The following is a 19,158-nucleotide window of genomic DNA, read 5'->3' on the forward strand; positions in this document are numbered from 1 at the left end:
CTTTCCTGACATTTTGCAGACACTTTTGACACTTATGTAGTGTATTTTTCTAATTTATTGTTGTGTTTAATCCACTGATATGTTGTGTTTAATCCACTCTTTATTATGCTTGCTTATTTACAAATATATATAAAATAAACATTGACATGAACTTTACGGGATTGTGCGCCAAGGCGCACAATAAAATCTAGTATAGTATGATCATGATGCTGCATGCTCGCCAACGAAGTAGTCCGTGAAACTAGATACAGTCTAGAGATTGTTAGTTGTGACAGTGACAAAGCGCAATGTCATTCCTCTCATGCTACACGCTGTACTGCCCATGAATTTGTGCTGCCGTGGACCCATAGCGAAGTAAGATGTCATGATGCAAAGCGAAGATATTTAGGCGCTCCTCCATGTCTGCACATCGCTGTACAACACACATTCGGAGTGGCCAAACATGCCCCGTGCATGCATGTGGTGTGGCCCGATGGAATTTGACAGGACAAGTGTAAGGATGTGTAACGTGTGGACTCAGAAGAGCGCACGACATGCGCGTGTGCCATCGTACCGTACTCCCACATCACGAACGCTTCCGATCTCAGTCAGTCAACAATGTACAGCTAACTCGTTTCCTACTTGCTCCTATATATGCATGGTCATCGACCTCCACACTTTACAATCACACAGTAGTCTCAAAAACAAATCAGCTCAGTCTTCAGCAGGACACCGCCACCATGCAGCTCACCAATCCGTTCCGCCGCGCCACAACAGTAGTCCTCGTCGCAGTCCTTGTCCTGGCGGCAGCGGCGGCGCGGGCCGACGGTGCACTCTGCGTCAAGTCCGACAAGGCGGCGCTCCTGGCCATCAAGTCGGCCCTGGGCAACCACCCGGAGCTCTCAGGCTGGAACTCCAGCGTGCCCTGCTGCTCCTGGCCGGGCATCTCCTGCGACACCACTACCGGCCGAGTCACCGAGCTCACCGTCTTCGCGCTCAACATCTCCGCGCCGGTCCCCGCCGCCATCGCCAACCTCACCGCGCTGCAGACCGTCAACCTGGCCTACAACCGCCTCTACGGCCGCATCCCGGAGTTCCTCAGCCCGCGCGGCGCCCTCCCCGCGCTCAACTTCCTCCGCCTCGACGGCAACCGCCTCGACGGTGCCATCCCGCCCACGGCCACCGTGTACGACCTCTCCCTCGTCGGGAACAACCTCACCGGCCCGCTGCCGGCCACGTTCGCGGACGCGGAGTTCGGCGACCTGGACCTCGCCGACAACCAGCTCACCGGCGACGCCTCCATGCTTTTCGGCGCCAAGAAGAAGATGAACGCGCTGAGGCTGTCGCGCAACCGGTTCGCGTTCGACCTGGGCCGCGTCCAGCTGCCGGAGGGGCTCGACATCCTGGCCATCGACCACAACATGATCTACGGGAGCATCCCGGCGGCCGCGGCGGCCAGGAAGTGGCTGGCGTTCGACGTCAGCTACAACAGCCTCTGCGGGCCCATACCGCAGGGCCGGTACACGCACCGCTTCGGGCCCAAGCACTTCGTCCCCAACAAGTGCCTGTGCGGCCGTCCGCTCGCACCCTGCAGCTAGCTACCTTCCTCTCCAATGAGCGATTCAGTGACGTATGATGTTAGTACTTTGTCAGTGGGCAGTGGCCAGCTAGCATTTCCTGCGCCATTGAGCCTAATAACATGGTCTCTTATGTTTTAGTTCGTGATTAGTAGTAACGTAAATTCGTCAATGGGCAAATTAGTCCCAAGTTGGCCAAGTTCCCTCAACTATATGGTTGTCGTGTGACCAAGAGTTCAAGTCCAAGTGCGTTTGGCGCCGTCGTTGTTTCAGTGTTTCTCATGCCGACTTTATTTTCTTGTTCTAGTATATCTGTTGTATAACTCTAGGATTGATCTGTTCTTGCCCGTGTGTTTCTTCAAAATAAGATAGAAATTAATTAGATGTTGATTTTTTAAAGCGGCGGCAAAAGCTTTGACTTATCTGCTAATTAAGAAGAAGTTGGTCAGTTAATATACGGAAAAACCTAAATATCTAAAAAGAAACACCAAAATAAGTGGTTCAGCTCCTTCCTTCCCCGTCCGAGCGAACCACACCCACCACCGTCGCGTTGCCGTCGTGCCCCCAACCCCCGAGCGGCCACCCCTCTGCCCCCCCCCCCCGAGTGTGATCGAGCATCGGCCGCCGTGATGGCCCCTTCATGCCACCCTACTCGCGCTGGTTCACGACCGAGTGTTGCCTCCGTTTATCGTATTCGCGGCGTAACGCCGCCCCATCCCCTGCTTGCGGCGAGCTCTACACCAAACCCTCCTCTCGCAGCCAGGTCGTGGTTCGGGGCGTTAGCTATCAGGGAAACGTTGGGGGAGGCAGGAGGCGAGCATATCGACAAGGAGCAGGGCTCTTCGGCGGCAGCGAGCTGTGGCCTGAGGTGGCGTTGGTGATGCGTTAGGCAAGAAGTTCCGGTGTGGAAGAAAAGACGGGGTAGGGAATTATTTTGATTTTATTTTAAGATTTTTAGGTTTTTTCATCGGGCAGACATGTGTGGCCATGCTCACCTTAGCAAACGACATCATGTTTTGCCACCTCAACGCTAACAATTGGGTCCTACCTCTATCAGTTTTGGTGTCTATTCATGGTTAATCGATTATGTGCACGAATTGCAAACAAATCCGCTGAGATGGTAGATTTACGCCACGAAAATGTAAACTGTTACCATTTGGTGAATTTGGCCTAGATTATGGTAGTTTTATGCTAATGTTGTACCAAAAATTTTGCATGAAATATGTCAAACATTACTTGATCGACCATTTTTTTTATAACAAAGTAAGTTAATTGCGTATACCTGGATAATTTGTTGGAGATATGCCAAAGCGGCAATAATAAAGTGGTTATTGTTGTATCTTTGTGTTTATGATAAATATTTACATCCCATGCTATAATTATATTAACTGGAAATATTAATACATGTGTGTTTTGTAAACAAACCAGAGTCCCTAGTAAGCCTCTTGTTTAACTAGCTTGTTGATTAATTGATGATCATGATTTCCTAATCATGAACATAGGATGTTATTAATAACAAGATCACATCAGTACGAGAATGATATGATGGACTGATACGTCTCCGACGTATCGATAATTTCTTATGTTCTATGCCATATTATTGATGATACCTACATGTTTTATGCACACTTTATGTCATATTCGTGCATTTTCTGGAACTAACCTATTAACAAGATGCCGAAGTGCCGGTTCTTTGTTTTACGCTGTTTTTGGTTTCAGAAATCCTAGTAACGAAATATTCTCGGAATTGGACGAAATTAAAGCCCGGGGGCCTATTTTCTCACGAAGCTTCCGGAAGTCCGAAGGAGAGACGAAGAGGGGCCACGGAGGGGCCACACTATAGGGCGGCGCGGCCCCCCTTGGCCGCGCGGCCCCGTGGTGTGGGGCCCCCGTGCCGCCTCTTGACCTGCCCTTCCGCCTATAAAAAGTCTCCGTGACGAAACCCCCGGTACCGAGAGCCACGATACGGAAAACCTTGCGAGACGCCGCCGCCGCCGATCCCATCTCGGGGGATCCAGGAGATCGCCTCCGGCACCCTGCCGGAGAGGGGAATCATCTCCCGGAGGACTCTACACCGCCATGGTCGCCTCCGGAGTGATGAGTGAGTAGTTCACCCCTGGACTATGGGTCCATAGCAGTAGCTAGATGGTTGTCTTCTCCTCATTGTGCTTCATTGTTGGATCTTGTGAGCTGCCTAACATGATCAAGATCATCTATCTGTAATTCTATATGTTGTGTTTGTCGGGATCCGATGGATAGAGAATACCATGTCATGTTAATTATCAAGTTATTATACATGTGTTGTTTATGATCTTGCATGCTCTCCGTTTCTAGTAGAGGCTCTGGCCAAGTTTTTACTTTTAACTCCAAGAGGGAGTACTTATGCTCGATAGTGGGTTCATGCCTGCATTGACACCGGGACAGATGATGAGAAAGTTCTAAGGTTGTGTTGTGCTTGTTGCCACTAGGGATAAAACATTGGCGCTATGTCCGAGGATGTAGTTGTTGATTACATTACGCACCATACTTAATGCAATTGTACTGTTGCTAGCAACTTAATACCGGAGGGGTTCGGATGATAACCTGAAGGTGGACTTTTTAGGCATAGATGCGAGTTGGATGGCGGTCTATGTACTTTGTCGTAATGCCCAATTAAATCTCACTATACTTATCATGTCATGTATGTGCATTGTTATGCCCTCTCTATTTGTCAATTGCCCGACTGTAATTTGTTCACCCAACATGCTTTTATCTTATGGGAGAGACACCTCTAGTGAACTGTGGACCCCGGTCCATTCTCTAATACTGAAATACAAATCTGCTGCAATACTTGTTTTACTATTTTCTCTGCAAACAATCATCTTCCACACAATACGGTTAATCCTTTGTTACAGCAAGCCGGTGAGATTGACAACCTCACTGTTTCGTTGGGGCAAAGTACTTTGGTTGTGTTGTGCGGGTTCCACGTTGGCGCCGGAATCTCTGGTGTTGCGCCGCACTACATCCCGCCGCCATCAACCTTCAACGTGCTTCTTGGCTCCTCCTGGTTCGATAAACCTTGGTTTCTTTCTGAGGGAAAACTTGCGGCTGTGCGCATCATACCTTCCTCTTGGGGTTGCCCAACGAACGTGTGAAATACACGCCATCAAGCTCTTTTTCCGGCGCCGTTGCCGGGGAGATCAAGACACGCTGCAAGGGGAGTCTCCACTTCTCAATCTCTTTACTTTGTTTTTGTCTTGCTTTATTTTATTTACTACTTTGTTTGCTGCATTATATCAAAACACAAAAAAATTAGTTGCTAGCTTTACTTTATTTTGCTATCTTGTTTGCTATATCAAAAACACAAAAAAATTAGTTTACTTGCATTTACTTTATCTAGTTTGCTTTATTTACTATTGCTAAAATGGCCACCCCTGAAAATACTAAGTTGTGTGACTTCACTAGCACAAATAATAATGATTTCTTATGCACACCTATTGCTCCACCTGCTACTACAGCAGAATTCTTTGAAATTAAACCTGCTTTACTTAATCTTGTCATGAGAGAGCAATTTTCCGGTGTTAGTTCCGATGATGCTGCTGCCCATCTCAATAATTTTGTTGAATTGTGTGAAATGCAAAAATATAAAGATGTAGATGGTGACATTATAAAATTAAAATTGTTTCCTTTCTCATTAAGAGGAAGAGCTAAAGATTGGTTGCTATCTCTCGCCTAAGAATAGTATTGATTCATGGACTAAATGCAAGGATGCTTTTATTGGTAGATATTATCCCCCTGCTAAAATTATATCTTTGAGGAGTAGCATAATGAATTTTAAACAATTGGATAATGAACATGTTGCTCAAGCTTGGGAAAGAATGAAATCTCCGGTTAAAAACCGCCCAACCCATGGATCGACTACTTGGATGATCATCCAAACCTTCTATGCAGGACTAAATTTTTCTTCGCGGAATTTATTGGATTCAGCTGCTGGAGGTACCTTTATGTCCATCACTCTTGGTGAAGCAACAAAGCTTCTTGATAATATGATGGTTAATTACTCTGAATGGCACACGGAAAGAGCTCCACAAGGTAAGAAGGTAAATTCTGTTGAAGAATCCTCTTCCTTGAATGATAAGGTTGATGCTATTATGTCTATGCTTGCAAATGATAGGACTAATGTTGATCCTAATAATGTTCCATTAGCTTCATTGGTTTCCCAAGAAGAACATGTTGATGTAAACTTCATTAAAAATAATAATTTCAACAACAATGCTTATCGGAACAATTCTAGTAATAACTATAGGCCATATCCTTATAATAATGGTAACGGTTATGCTAATTCTTATGGGAATTCTTACAACAATAATAGGAATATACCCCCTGGACTTGAAGCCATGCTTAAAGAATTTATTAGTACACAAACTGCCTTTAACAAATCCGTTGAGGAAAAGCTCAATAAAATTGATATTCTTGTTTCTAGAGTTGATAGTCTTGCCTCTGATGTTGATCTTTTGAAATCGAAAGTTATGCCTAATAGGGATATTGAAAATAAAATTGTTACTACAGCAAATGCCATCCAAGTTAGAATTAATGAGAATATAAGATTAATGGCTGAACTGCGTGCTAGGTGGGATAGAGAAGAAAATGAAAAACTAGCTAAAAAAGAAAATGTAGCTAAAGTTTGGACTATTACCACCACTAGCAATGCTAATGATTCATATGTTGCTTCACCTCCTACTATCAATGGTAAAATAATTGGTGTTAGCAATGCTTCTACTCCTAGTGCAAAGCGCGCAAAATTACTCGAAACTCGCTAAAATCGCTGAAACCGCTTGTGATAAAGCTGCTGAAATTTTTTCCAACCTTGGGGATGATAATCCCATTGCTTTAGATTGTAATGATTTAGATTTTGATGATTGCCACATCTCTGAAGTTATAAAGTTCTTGCAAAAACTTGCTAAGAGTCCCAATGCTAGCGCTATAAATTTGGCTTTCACAAAACATATTACAAATGCTCTCATAAAAGCTAGAGAAGAGAAACTAAAACTTTAAACTTCTATTCCTAGAAAGTTAGAGGATGGTTGGGAGCCCATCATTAAAATGAGAATCAAAGATTTTGATTGTAATGCTTTATGTGATCTTGGTGCAAGTATTTCTGTTATGCCTAAAAAAGTCTATGATATGCTTGACTTGCCACCATTGAAAAACTGTTATTTGGATGTTAATCTCGCCGATAATGCTAAAAAGAAACCTTTGGGGAAAGTTGATAATGTTCATATTATGGTTAACAATAACCTTGTCCCCGTTGATTTTGTTGTCTTGGATATTGAATGCAATGCATCTTGCCCCATTATATTGGGAAGACCTTTTCTTCGAACCGTTGGTGCTACTATTGATATGAAGGAAGGTAATATTAAATACCAATTTCCTCTCAAGAAAGGTATGGAACACTTCCCTAGAAAGAGAATGAAGTTACCTTATGATTCTATCATTAGAACAAATTATGATGTTGATGCTTCATCTTTTGATGTTACTTGATACACACTTTCTGCGCCTAGCTGAAAGGCGTTAAAGAAAAGCGCTTATGGGAGACAACCCATGTTTTTACTCAAGTACTTTGTTTTATATTTGTGTCTTGGAAGTTGTTTACTACTGTAGCAACCTCTCCTTATCTTAGTTTTATGTTTTGTTGTGCCAAGTAAAGTCTTTGATAGAAAAGTAAGTACTAGATTTGGATTACTGCGCAGTTCCAGAATTCTTTGCTGTCACGAATCTGGGTCTATCTCCCTGTAGGTAGCTCAGAAAATTACGCCAATTTACGAGCATGATCCTCAGATATGTACGCAACTTTCATTCAATTTGAGCATTTTCGTTTGAGCAAGTCTGGTGGCCTAATAAAATTCATCTTTACGGACTGTTCTGTTTTGACAGATTCTGTCTTTTATTTCGCATTGCCTCTTTTGCTATGTTGGATGAATTTCTTTGATCCATTAATGTCCAGTAGCTTTATGCAATGTCCAGAAGTGTTAAGAATGATTGTGTCACCTCTGAACATGTGAATTTTTATTATGCACTAACCCTCTAATGAGTTGTTTCGAGTTTGGTGTGGAGGAAGTTTTCAAGGGTCAAGAGAGGAGTATGATGCAATATGATCAAGGAGAGTGAAAGCTCTAAGCTTGGGGATGCCCCGGTGGTTCACCCCTGCATATATTAAGAAGACTCAAGCGTCTAAGCTTGGGGATGCCCAAGGCATCCCCTTCTTCATCGACAACATTATCGAGTTCCTCCCCTGAAACTATATTTTTATTCCGTCACATCTTATGTACTTTGCTTGGAGCGTCGGTTTGTTTTTGTTTTTTGTTTTGTTTGAATAAAATGGATCCTAGCATTCACTTTATGGGAGAGAGACACGCTCCGCTGTTGCATATGGACAAATATGTCCTTAGGCTCTACTCATAGTATTCATGGCGAAGTTTCTTCTTCGTTAAATTGTTATATGGTTGGAATTGGAAAATGCTACATGTAGTAACTCTAAAATGTCTTGGATAATTTGATACTTGGCAATTGTTGTGCTCATGTTTAAGCTCTTGCATCATATACTTTGCACCCATTAATGAAGAAATACTTAGAGCTTGCTAATTTGGTTTGCATATTTGGTTTCTCTAGAGTCTAGATAACATCTAGTATTGAGTTTTGAACAACAAGGAAGACGGTATGGAGTCTTATAATGTTTACCATATGTATTTTATGTGAGTTTTGCTGTACCGTTCATCCTTGTGTTTGTTTCAAATAACCTTGCTAGCCTAAACCTTGTATCGAGAGGGAATACTTCTCATGCATCCAAAATCCTTGAGCCAATCACTATGCCATTTGTGTCCACCATACCTACCTACTACATGGTATTTATCCGCCATTCCAAAGTAAATTGCTTGAGTGCTACCTTTAAAATTCCATCATTCACCTTTGCAATATATAGCTCATGGGACAAATAGCTTAAAAACTATTGTGGTATTGAATATGTACTTATGCACTTTATCTCTTATTAAGTTGCTTGTTGAGCGATAACCATGTTTACGGGGACGCCATCAACTATTCTTTGTTTGATATCATGTGAGTTGCTATGCATGTCCGTCTTGTCTGAAGCAAGAGAGATCTACCACCTTCATGGTTGGAGCATGCATATTGTTAGAGAAGAACTTTGGGCCGCTAACTAAAGCCATGATTCATGGTGGAAGTTTCAGTCTTGGACATATATCCTCAATCTCATATGAGAATAAAAATTGTTGCCACATGCTTATGCATTAAAGAGGAGTCCATTATCTGTTGTCCATGTTGTCCCGGTATGGATGTCTAAGTTGAGAATAATCAAAAGCGAGAAATCCAAAATGCGAGCTTTCTCCTTAGACCTTTGTACGGGCGGCATGGAGGTACCCCATTGTGACACTTGGTCAAAACATGTGCATTGCAAAGATCCGGTAGTCCAAGTTAATTAGGACAAGGTGCGGGCACTATTAGCATACTATGCATGAGACTTGCAACTTGTAAGATATAACTTTCATAACTCATATGCTTTATTACTACCGTTGACAAAATTGTTTCATGTTTTCAAAATAAAAGCTCTAGCACAAATATAGCAATCGATGCTTTCCTCTTTGAAGGACCATTCTCTTTACTTTTATGTTGAGTCAGTTCACCTATTTCTCTCCACCTCAAGAAGCAAACACTTGTGTGAACCGTGCATTGATTCCTACATACTTGCATATTGTACTTGTTATATTACTCTATGTTGACTATTATCCATGAGATATACATGTTACAAGTTGAAAGCAACCGCTGAAACTTAATCTTCCTTTGTGTTGCTTCAATACCTTTACTTTGATTTATTGCTTTATGAGTTAACTCTTATGCAAGACTTATTAATGCTTGTCTTGAAGTACTATTCATGAAACGTCTTTGCTTTATGATTCACTTGTTTACTCATGTCATCACCATTGTTATGATCGCTGCATCCACTACATATGTTTACAAATAGTATGATCAAGGTTATGATGACATATCACTTCAGAAATTATCTTTGTTATCGTTTTACTCGCTCGGGACGAGCGGAACTAAGCTTGGGGATGCTTGATACGTCTCCGACGTATCGATAATTTCTTATGTTCTATGCCATATTATTGATGATACCTACATGTTTTATGCACACTTTATGTCATATTCGTGCATTTTCCGGAACTAACCTATTAACAAGATGCCGAAGTGCCGATTGTCTGTTTCTGCTCGTTTTTGGTTTCAGAAATCCTAGTAACGAAATATTCTCGGAATTGGACGAAATTAAAGCCCGGGGGCCTATTTTCTCACGAAGCTTCCGGAAGTCCGAAGGAGAGACGAAGAGGGGCCACGGAGGGGCCACACTATAGGGCGGCGCGGCCCCCCTTGGCCGCGCGGCCCCGTGGTGTGGGGCCCCCGTGCCGCCTCTTGACCTGCCCTTCCGCCTATAAAAAGTCTCCGTGACGAAACCCCCGCACCGAGAGCCACGATACGGAAAACCTTGCGAGACGCCGCCGCCGCCGATCCCATCTCGGGGATCCAGAGATCGCCTCCGGCACCCTCGCCGGGAGAGGGGAATCATCTCCCGGAGGACTCTACACCGCCATGGTCGCCTCCGGAGTGATGAGTGAGTAGTTCACCCCTGGACTATGGGTCCATAGCGGTAGCTAGATGGTTGTCTTCTCCTCATTGTGCTTCATTGTTGGATCTTGTGAGCTGCCTAACATGATCAAGATCATCTATCTGTAATTCTATATGTTGTGTTTGTCGGGATCCAATGGATAGAGAATACCATGTCATGTTAATTATCAAGTTATTATACATGTGTTGTTTATGATCTTGCATGCTCTCCGTTTCTAGTAGAGGCTCTGGCCAAGTTTTTACTTTTAACTCCAAGAGGGAGTACTTATGCTCGATAGTGGGTTCATGCCCGCATTGACACCGGGACAGAGTGACGAAAGTTCTAAGGTTGTGTTGTGCTTGTTGCCACTAGGGATAAAACATTGGCGCTATGTCCGAGGATGTAGTTGTTGATTACATTACGCACCATACTTAATGCAATTGTACGTTGCTAGCAACTTAATACTGGAGGGGTTCGGATGATAACCTCGAAGGTGGACTTTTTAGGCATAGATGCGGTTGGATGGCGGTCTATGTACTTTGTCGTAATGCCCAATTAAATCTCACTATACTTATCATGTCATGTATGTGCATTGCTATGCCCTCTCTATTTGTCAATTGCCCGACCGTAATTTGTTCACCCAACATGCTTTTATCTTATGGGAGAGACACCTCTAGTGAACTGTGGACCCCGGTCCATTCTCTAATACTCGAAATACAAATCTGCTGCAATACTTGTTTTACTATTTTCTCTCGCAAACAATCATCTTCCACACAATACGGTTAATCCTTTGTTACAGCAAGCCGGTGAGATTGACAACCTCACCGTTTCGTTGGGGCAAAGTACTTTGGTTGTGTTGTGCAGGTTCCACGTTGGCGCCGGAATCTCCGGTGTTGCGCCGCACTACATCCCGCCGCCATCAACCTTCAACGTGCTTCTTGGCTCCTCCTGGTTCGATAAACCTTGGTTTCTTTCTGAGGGAAAACTTGCTGCTGTGCGCATCATACCTTCCTCTTGGGGTTGCCCAACGAACGTGTGAAATACACGCCATCATGGACACACACCCATAATAAGCATAGCAATAAGATCAAATTATTAAGTTTGTTTTGCTATAAGCTCTCAAATGCATAGTAACCGAATCCTTCGACCAGATCATGTTAATCACCAACACCGGAGGAATACTTTGATGACATCAAAAGCCACCTCGGTAATCGAGTGGTTATAAAGGTGGCATTGGGTATTCTGAAAGTATGAGTTGAAACGCATGGATCAAGAGTGGGATTTGTCCATCCAGATAACGGAGAGATATACTCTGGGCCCTCTCGGTGGAATGACATCCAATTAGCTTGCAAGTATGTGACTAGGTTACAAGGGATGTCATATAACGAGTAAAGAGTACTTATCAGTAACGAGATTAAATTAGGTATGGAGATACCGATGATCGAATCTCGGATAAGTAAAATATCGCGAGACAAAGGGAGTTGGTATCTTATGTTTATGGTTCTTTCAATCACGAGGTCATCCTTCAATATGTAGGATCCATTATGGATCTCCAGGTCCCACTGTTTGGTTATTGATCGGAGAGGTGTCTCGACCATGTCTGCATAGTTTGCAAACCGTAGGGTGACACACTTAAGGTTCGATGTTGTTTAAGTACATATGGAATATGAGATGGAGACCGAATGTTGTTCAGAGTCTTGTATTAGATCCAGGTTATCACGAGGAGATCTGGAATGGTCCGTAGAATAAGATTCATATGAGGGAAGTTATTTTCCAGGGTTCAGGAAAAGTTTCGGTGTTTGACCGGAGCTTCGAGAAGGTTCTAGAGGGCCATCGGTGGGCCCACCACCCCAGGAGGGGCCACATGGTCCAAGGGGGTGCAGCCTAGCCTCATGGGCCAGGCGCACCAGGCCCTGAAGGCTCAGCTGACCAACCCCCTTGGAGATAAGATCGAATCCCTAGGGGATAGATGAAATCCCTAAAACTAAGGAGGGGCAAACTTGAGGGGGTGGGGGGAGTTTTATTCCCCCTCCCTTGTAAGCCGGCCCTAGAGGGTGGAGGAGGGGCCAAGGCAACCCTAGCCGCCCCCAATATAAAGAGGGGAGGGGGCAGGGGTGCAACCCACTCTTCCCTCCAACCCTAGCTGCCACCCTCTCTCCCTCCTTCTCCTACGCAGGCTTGGCGAAGCCATGCAGGTTTTCTCCTCCACCACCACCACCACCACCACGCCATCGTGCTGCTGGAATTCTGAGGGGATCTACTACATCCGCTAACCGCATGAACGGGGAGAGGATGTCTACATCGATGCCGTACGTGTGACCGAGTACGGAAGTGATGCCCAATCGCAGCACCGGAAAGGACTCAACACGAACCGGAGTTTTTCAAGTGTACATCTACATCAACCACGAGATCTGATCTCGTTAGTACTTTGGATCTACGACGGTTAGTTTCTCAACTATCTCGTTGCATAGATTTCATATATTGGATCTTGGATTTTCGATAGATTGGATCTTGGTTTTGTTTAATCCTGCGGTAGAATTTTTGTTTGTTTTCTATGCTACGAACCCTACATAAATGTGTATTATATGGGGTAACATAGTGATAGTGACTGAATAGTGACAACAAATTTAAGATCTACTATGGTATTTACCTTTCTTTTGTAGCCTCACTAGGGATAAAGTGAATCCATGTGCTATAATTATCACGTGATAGTGTGATAATCTTGTTTGTTCAAGGTAGTATATTTGAGATTCAAACATTATGTCAAATTACTTAACGATATACTCTGTTGATTCTTAATTCAAGATTGCGTGAAGTTTTCCCTTTCTTGAGGAGTATGAGAGAGATGTGTTGCATCATTTCTATGTTAGGATGTAATACCGGTATAAATTCTGATCAAACACATGTTGAAGTTCCACCAATATTATGTCTTTGATGAATTTTTGTGTCCAATACAACTTAAAAAAGAGTAGACAAGTGAATCCATGAACCCCCGGTCCATTTTAAATCATTAGGAACAACTTTCCAGCACCATTACTACACTTTATATTTACTGCTATTTATTAATCCAAAAATACAAAAATACTTTCTCCAGACACATACGCACACACAAAACCCAAAAACCATTCTCCTTTTACAATTTTTTATTTAGCTTGCTTAGATTGTTTACTTTACTTTACATTAAGTTGGCCTTGTATTTCTTATTAGTAATACGAAACATGTGCTTGACAACCACACGGTGGAGTTGGGGACACAAAATAAGAACTTTTCTTTGCAGGTTGCTAGAAGAGGAGAAGAAGAATTCAACTTCTAAGCCACTTCCCCGAGAGTTTGATATAAACTCTCGAGTCACCCTTCGGGAAAAAGACAGGCTTACTACAATACTTAGCCCTTGGAGTCCTAACGAGTTGGTACACACAGAATTGTTACTATAAATGCCGTCCCAATAATTTTTGTTTAACAGTAGATTTTTTATGGAAAAATTTGGTACCACAACTGTCGATTATATATATTATTAAATGTTGTACCAAAATGTTTCCATGAAGAAGGAAAATGTGTTGAGCACCATGACACTGCACACCTTTTTTGACATTTTCCTTTTTATATCTCTCAAATCATATAATGTATGAATTTGAAATTTTGCAAGTCACTTAAAATAACATCTAGAATTTGCTAAAAATAATTCGGAAATTTTCTGTGCAATTTAATATTAAAAATTCATAATAAGTTCTTTATGTTTTTTTAGTGTCTAAAAAATCTGAACTATTTTTCTAGATTCTAGATGTTATGTTTCAGTGATCTGCAAAGTTTAAATTTTAAAAATAGCATGGTGTGAGATATACAAAGAAAAAAAATTGTTTAAGAGGAAAAACAATATCTAGTGCGGATGATGATGCGCTATAAACATCACATCCCAAAAAACGTATGTGCAGCGAGCACCTGTCCACTCTCTTCCATGAAATGTGTCGAACATTACTTGATCGGCTGAAAATTTTATAACAAAATAAAATTAACTGTGTATACATGGAGATACAAATCAAGAATTAATCGCAAACTGGGCACTCAAGAAGGACTAAAGAACGAACGAATGTTGCGACAGCTCTAGCACTTTATGTAACCAATCAAGTTGTTAAGTTAAGCTCCAAGGAAGGAACTGACAGCCGCCGCTTCTTGATCGGCAAAGGGCTCTGCACCTCCTCCTCCTCTCCCCACCTTCGCATGGCGGCGGTGGCCCTCTCTGGCACCGGTGTCAGGTTGAGGTCAAAATCCCTCAAGCAGGACCCGGAACCCGAGGCCGTGGACGCCGACGCCGTTAGCGACACTGACAGCCCGTCCCAGTAATGGCACCTCTTGTGCCCACCGAGCGCCTGCCCCGTTGCGAAGCTCCGGTGGCACACGGAGCACTTGTGCCTGCCGCCGCCGGACGTGGTCGAGGAAGCCGTCGTTTCGTCCGCCGACGACGCGCTTACGTGCAGGGGCAGCACAGCCGCCGCCGCCCGCGTCCGGTGGCTGGCCTTGTGCCCGCCCAGCGCTTGGTGAGACGGGAACGCCTTGCCGCAGACGGAGCACCGGTAGCGGAGCTCGCAGGCTGCTGGCGGGGCGGACGACAGCGGCGTAACCTGTAGCCATTGCCCCTCCGCTGGTTGGACGCCGCCCGATGCCGATGCCGCGGAGGCGAGCGCCATGAGGCACAGCTGAACGTAGTCGTCCTGCGTCATGTTCATGTTCATGGCGTGAAAGCTAAGGTTACGTGTCAAGAGACTCAAGAGAGACGCTGCTTGTGATAGATGAAGTGGATATGGATTCTGGTTTAGCGAATCCTGAGGTGTGCGTGTACATATATGTCACTGGCTGCATGCAAGTGTGTGTTGTATATGTATATCTGAATGCGGAAGGAAGGTGCCAAATTAAGGAGTTCGATCGGTTCAAAGTAGCACGAGGGCGGAAAGATGATACAGTGTATTAGGAATGATTTCCAGTTTTCCGCACGTGCGTGTAAATACGTTATATGGCAAGTTGCAGCTCCAAGATTGAACAGCACTCAAATTATATTGTAGATTTATTGGGTTTTCTTGTGGGACTACCTATTTCGTCAGGATGTCTTTTATATAGCGTCGTTGGACCTGCATCCAAGGGTTATATATCATGTCACAATATCAAATTGTCGAACATCTGCTTTTAACCAAAACAAACACTAAACTGCAATTGAACTAGTAAACCAGAGGCGCCAACGCCATGTAGATACATGCACAGTGTGTTTAATTGACGTTGAAATCCATCTGATCAGCCCACGTTTTTCATTCTAAGTTGTTGATCTAGATAGCCATCTCACTCACAGTTGCGGAGAGATAGCAAACGGTTATGCCATTCCTCACATGACTTGGAAATAATCACTGTTGAGAACCATTTGGTTTGTGCATGTACAAAAGGGATAAAAATGTATTGATCCCAGGGCCAACGGCCAAGAAATAACCTTTCCTTAATTGAGTTAGACATAGCCATCCTTAGATAAACCATATACATTAAAACAATAGACAAAACGACCAAATTTTGTTGCGAGATGATTTCAACATAGTTTATCTCACTGTTCTAAAAATCGGCCGAGATACCGATTTATCGTGAATCAGGTGGTAACCGATAAGATTTCGGCATATCGGCCAGTATATCGTGCCACCGATATTTCGGCCGATTTTCTGCATGAGAGCCGATATTTTGCTCGATTTTCACTCTCATGGCTGATATTTTGGCTGATTGTCAGTGAAATTTCAATGATATTTGATATGGCAGTCGATATTTTCATCATATGGTTTTGTAGAATTATGCATTAGCTCAAATTTTTCATTATTATTGATTCAAGTGCAAGGAATCAAGGTAATACTTATGTGCAATGCTTAAATAATATTTTTTCCATAGCATATTATAGAAAATTTAGTGTCGAAAATTAGGATTTATAAAAAAAATAAGCCGATAAATGGCTGACCGATAAAATCGATTAATCGACCGATAAGCGATTACTCTTCATTTTAAGTCCAATCGATAAGTTAAGATTAACGACTTCTTGAACATTGGTTTATCTTAAATGTTGCATAATTAGGTTGTCTCTACAATTGTTTTGTCACTGTATGCACCATGTATCGTACATAACCTTCATTCAGTGTTTAGTCAACGTCAAACATTACAGAAAATATCAACACTTGTAATATAAGATGTATGTAATATGGAAATATATTTTATAATTAATCTAATAATATTAATTTATATTGTGGTTGTTGATATTTATTCAGTATATGTGGTCAAACCTGAATGTTCGATTTAGACTAAAACCAGAATGCAGGGTAATTAAGAACTGAGGAAGTATGATGCTCTATTTTATTAATAAATGACATTCCTTTTAGTTTGGTAGTGGTGCCCTCTAGTAAGCTTCTAACCTCAGAGGAAAGGATTCCACGTGCGAATAACAATGCTGCTTGGAACTTGGAAGGTTTCAATTAGCCTGTTAGGCACATAAGAAGAAAAAAAAATGAAAACATAGATACGCTAAACATGAAAAATGTCACTTTCTCAGTTTCAAAATATATGGCATTTCATTGTTCTAGAGGGTTTGACCAAATACTATTTGCTAATACATAATTGCACTGTCCTAAAATTCGATATGGGATATCATTTTAGTAGTTGATATTGTGATGCTATAGTGAAGATACATGATTGCTTGTAGAAAACAAGAACTTCATTTTTTTTCAGCAGTTTTCCTAAAGCCCCACTTATTTTAGACATTTTTTTACAGATATTCTTCGTAAAAGCTTTAAGCATTGTATTACTATAGATATGTTGAACTTCAAAATTTCACATCCATCTGTTTTTCTATTTGGGGGAAACAAACATGAGGAACTCTATGTTTTTTATATGTGCATATATTTTATAATGCTGTACTATTGTGCTCGTGATTTCTATTCAGATTCTTTTACCATTATACTACCTCAATCACAACTTTCCTATTTGTTTTGTTTGAATTGAGCATCGTAAAGTATACCATGTTGGAAGATAGACATTTTCCCCCATGTTTTATTGTGTTGTCCAATCAACAGGGCAACATGAACACTATTTATATCGGAGATTTATGTGTTTGAAGATAGACCATGTTTGCCATCACCGGGGCAAAATGAATGAATTAATACAACGAGTTCAACAAATAAAGGAGCAGTTGAGAGCACTAGCATGCATTCTTTTTAGAGAAGATAAGTCGAAGATCACGAGGATTATGTCTTTCCTTTCCAAGATCATGCTAGAGTTTCTTGTTCTAGCAATCGATTTAGATGTGTTTTGTTCATCTTGTTTAGGTGTGATATGTTCATCTTGTATACAAATTCGCATGACTGATTTAATCTTTGTTTTTTACGCTCATGAATGAGAATGACGTGTTGTTTTTATGGATTAAATCTTTTTGTTAAATTGGTCATATATTCAATTGAACTTTCGGAGCTGTGGGGATGTGGAAGATTAAATTGAATGATCAAATATTACAGAACCATGCAAGCTTTCACGGTTTCACATTATCGGTTATAAACGAATTAATGAATTAAAAGAACGAAAGAATGAATTAAAGCCAGAGACGATCCTAATTAGACATCCGAAGCTTCTTGGGCGGCAGCGGGCTCTGCACCTCCTCCTCCTCCGTCCACCTCTTCATCCCGGCGCTCTCCGGCACCGGCAGAAGGTTGAGGTCGAAGTTCCTGACGGCCGACGACCCCGAGGCGGAGGCGGACAGTGAAACGGACATGGACATGGACACGGAGGTGCCGTCCCAGTAGTGGCAGCGCTTGTGGCCGCCGAGCGCCTGCCCCGTGGCGAAGCCCCTCCTGCAGATGGTGCAACGGTGCGGGCCACTGGTGCTCCCGCCGGACGACGCCGCCGTGTCCTCCGAGGCGGACGCGTGCGCGGAGACGGCCGCAGCGGCGGCGTAGTGGTCTACCCCGGTGGGTGGTGGCTTGCGGTGGCTAGACTTGTGACCGCCGAGCGCCTGGTAGGAGGCGAAGGCCTTGCCGCAGACCGCGCAGCGGAAGCGGAGGTCCTCCGCCGGCGCGGGGCGCGGGCACCACTTGCCGGCGGCCTCCACCTGCTGCTGTGCTTGGCCGGTGCCGGTGCCGGTACGGGCGAGCGCGGCGAGGCAGATGGCGAGGTAGTCGTCCTTGTTGAGCGCCGGCGCGGCGGGGAGGCCGAGGGAGAGGGAGAGCGCGGTCGGGTCGAAGAGGGATTGCATGGCGGCGACCATGGTGGCTGCTGGGTGAAAGTTGGAACTTAATTTGCTTCCTGAATCCTGGTCTGAATCACGTCGATGGAAGAAGGAGCTAGCTGGCTGTCTAGACACGATCGATCGGTTTCTGACTTGTGAGGTGTGGGAAGATGAGCGAGAGCGGCGGTGGTATATATAGCTTCGACTTCGAGGAAGGTGGGACAGCCGGAAAAGCAACGTGGTGAGAAGGATCAACGCATGCACGCACGTTTGGTGGGCAGTGGGAAGGAGTGAAGTAGTCGTACGCATATATCGGCATGGACAAATGTCAAATTAATGGTGAGTTCAGTCAAATATAGTTAGCGGTCAGCGCCACGCGCGCGGCCAAACCTAACGGCCTCTTGCTACGTTGGTTCGAGCTCCATGCAACTTGCGACAAAAGTATACTTTTTTTGGCGCAGCTCCAGCTCGAGCGTGAGTGGATTGGATGGTGAGCCACCTGAGAGCGCCCCCACATGTGACGGATGCCGATCGTGGTTGCTGGCGTGTGTATGCGCACCCTGTGTTTTCCTGCTCTACTTTTCGGTCGTACAGGAATATATTTTGACGGATCACCGGAACAGGCATGCAACTAGGGAACGTTCCGATCTGTCAAAAAGGGTAATAGTCAACCTTCTGTAAAGAAAGTTATGCTAGTGCAGTTCCAAGATTGCGACTGGAGC

At 43.6% G+C, this 19,158-nt stretch overlaps 3 protein-coding genes across 3 annotated transcripts; 1 reads left to right on the forward strand and 2 right to left on the reverse strand.

The window, feature by feature from the left end:
• The first annotated feature begins 677 nt into the window (after positions 1 to 677).
• Positions 678 to 1,696, forward strand: LOC124698647 (polygalacturonase inhibitor-like). The gene has a single exon (XM_047231119.1). It carries the CDS (start codon positions 720 to 722, stop codon positions 1,575 to 1,577), a length of 858 nt encoding a protein of 285 aa, XP_047087075.1. The 5' UTR covers positions 678 to 719; the 3' UTR covers positions 1,578 to 1,696.
• A 12,539-nt stretch (positions 1,697 to 14,235) lies between these two features.
• On the reverse strand, positions 14,236 to 15,025 carry LOC124698648 (zinc finger protein 36-like). Its single transcript, XM_047231120.1, has one exon. It carries the CDS (start codon positions 14,934 to 14,936, stop codon positions 14,328 to 14,330), a length of 609 nt encoding a protein of 202 aa, XP_047087076.1. The 5' UTR covers positions 14,937 to 15,025; the 3' UTR covers positions 14,236 to 14,327.
• A 2,788-nt stretch (positions 15,026 to 17,813) lies between these two features.
• LOC124698649 (zinc finger protein 36-like) lies at positions 17,814 to 18,583 on the reverse strand. The gene has a single exon (XM_047231121.1). It carries the CDS (start codon positions 18,473 to 18,475, stop codon positions 17,822 to 17,824), a length of 654 nt encoding a protein of 217 aa, XP_047087077.1. The 5' UTR covers positions 18,476 to 18,583; the 3' UTR covers positions 17,814 to 17,821.
• Positions 18,584 to 19,158: the final 575 nt, after the last annotated feature.

Source organism: Lolium rigidum, chromosome 3, assembly GCF_022539505.1.
Source record: "Lolium rigidum isolate FL_2022 chromosome 3, APGP_CSIRO_Lrig_0.1, whole genome shotgun sequence".
In the NCBI taxonomy this organism is placed as follows: Eukaryota; Viridiplantae; Streptophyta; class Magnoliopsida; order Poales; family Poaceae; genus Lolium; species Lolium rigidum.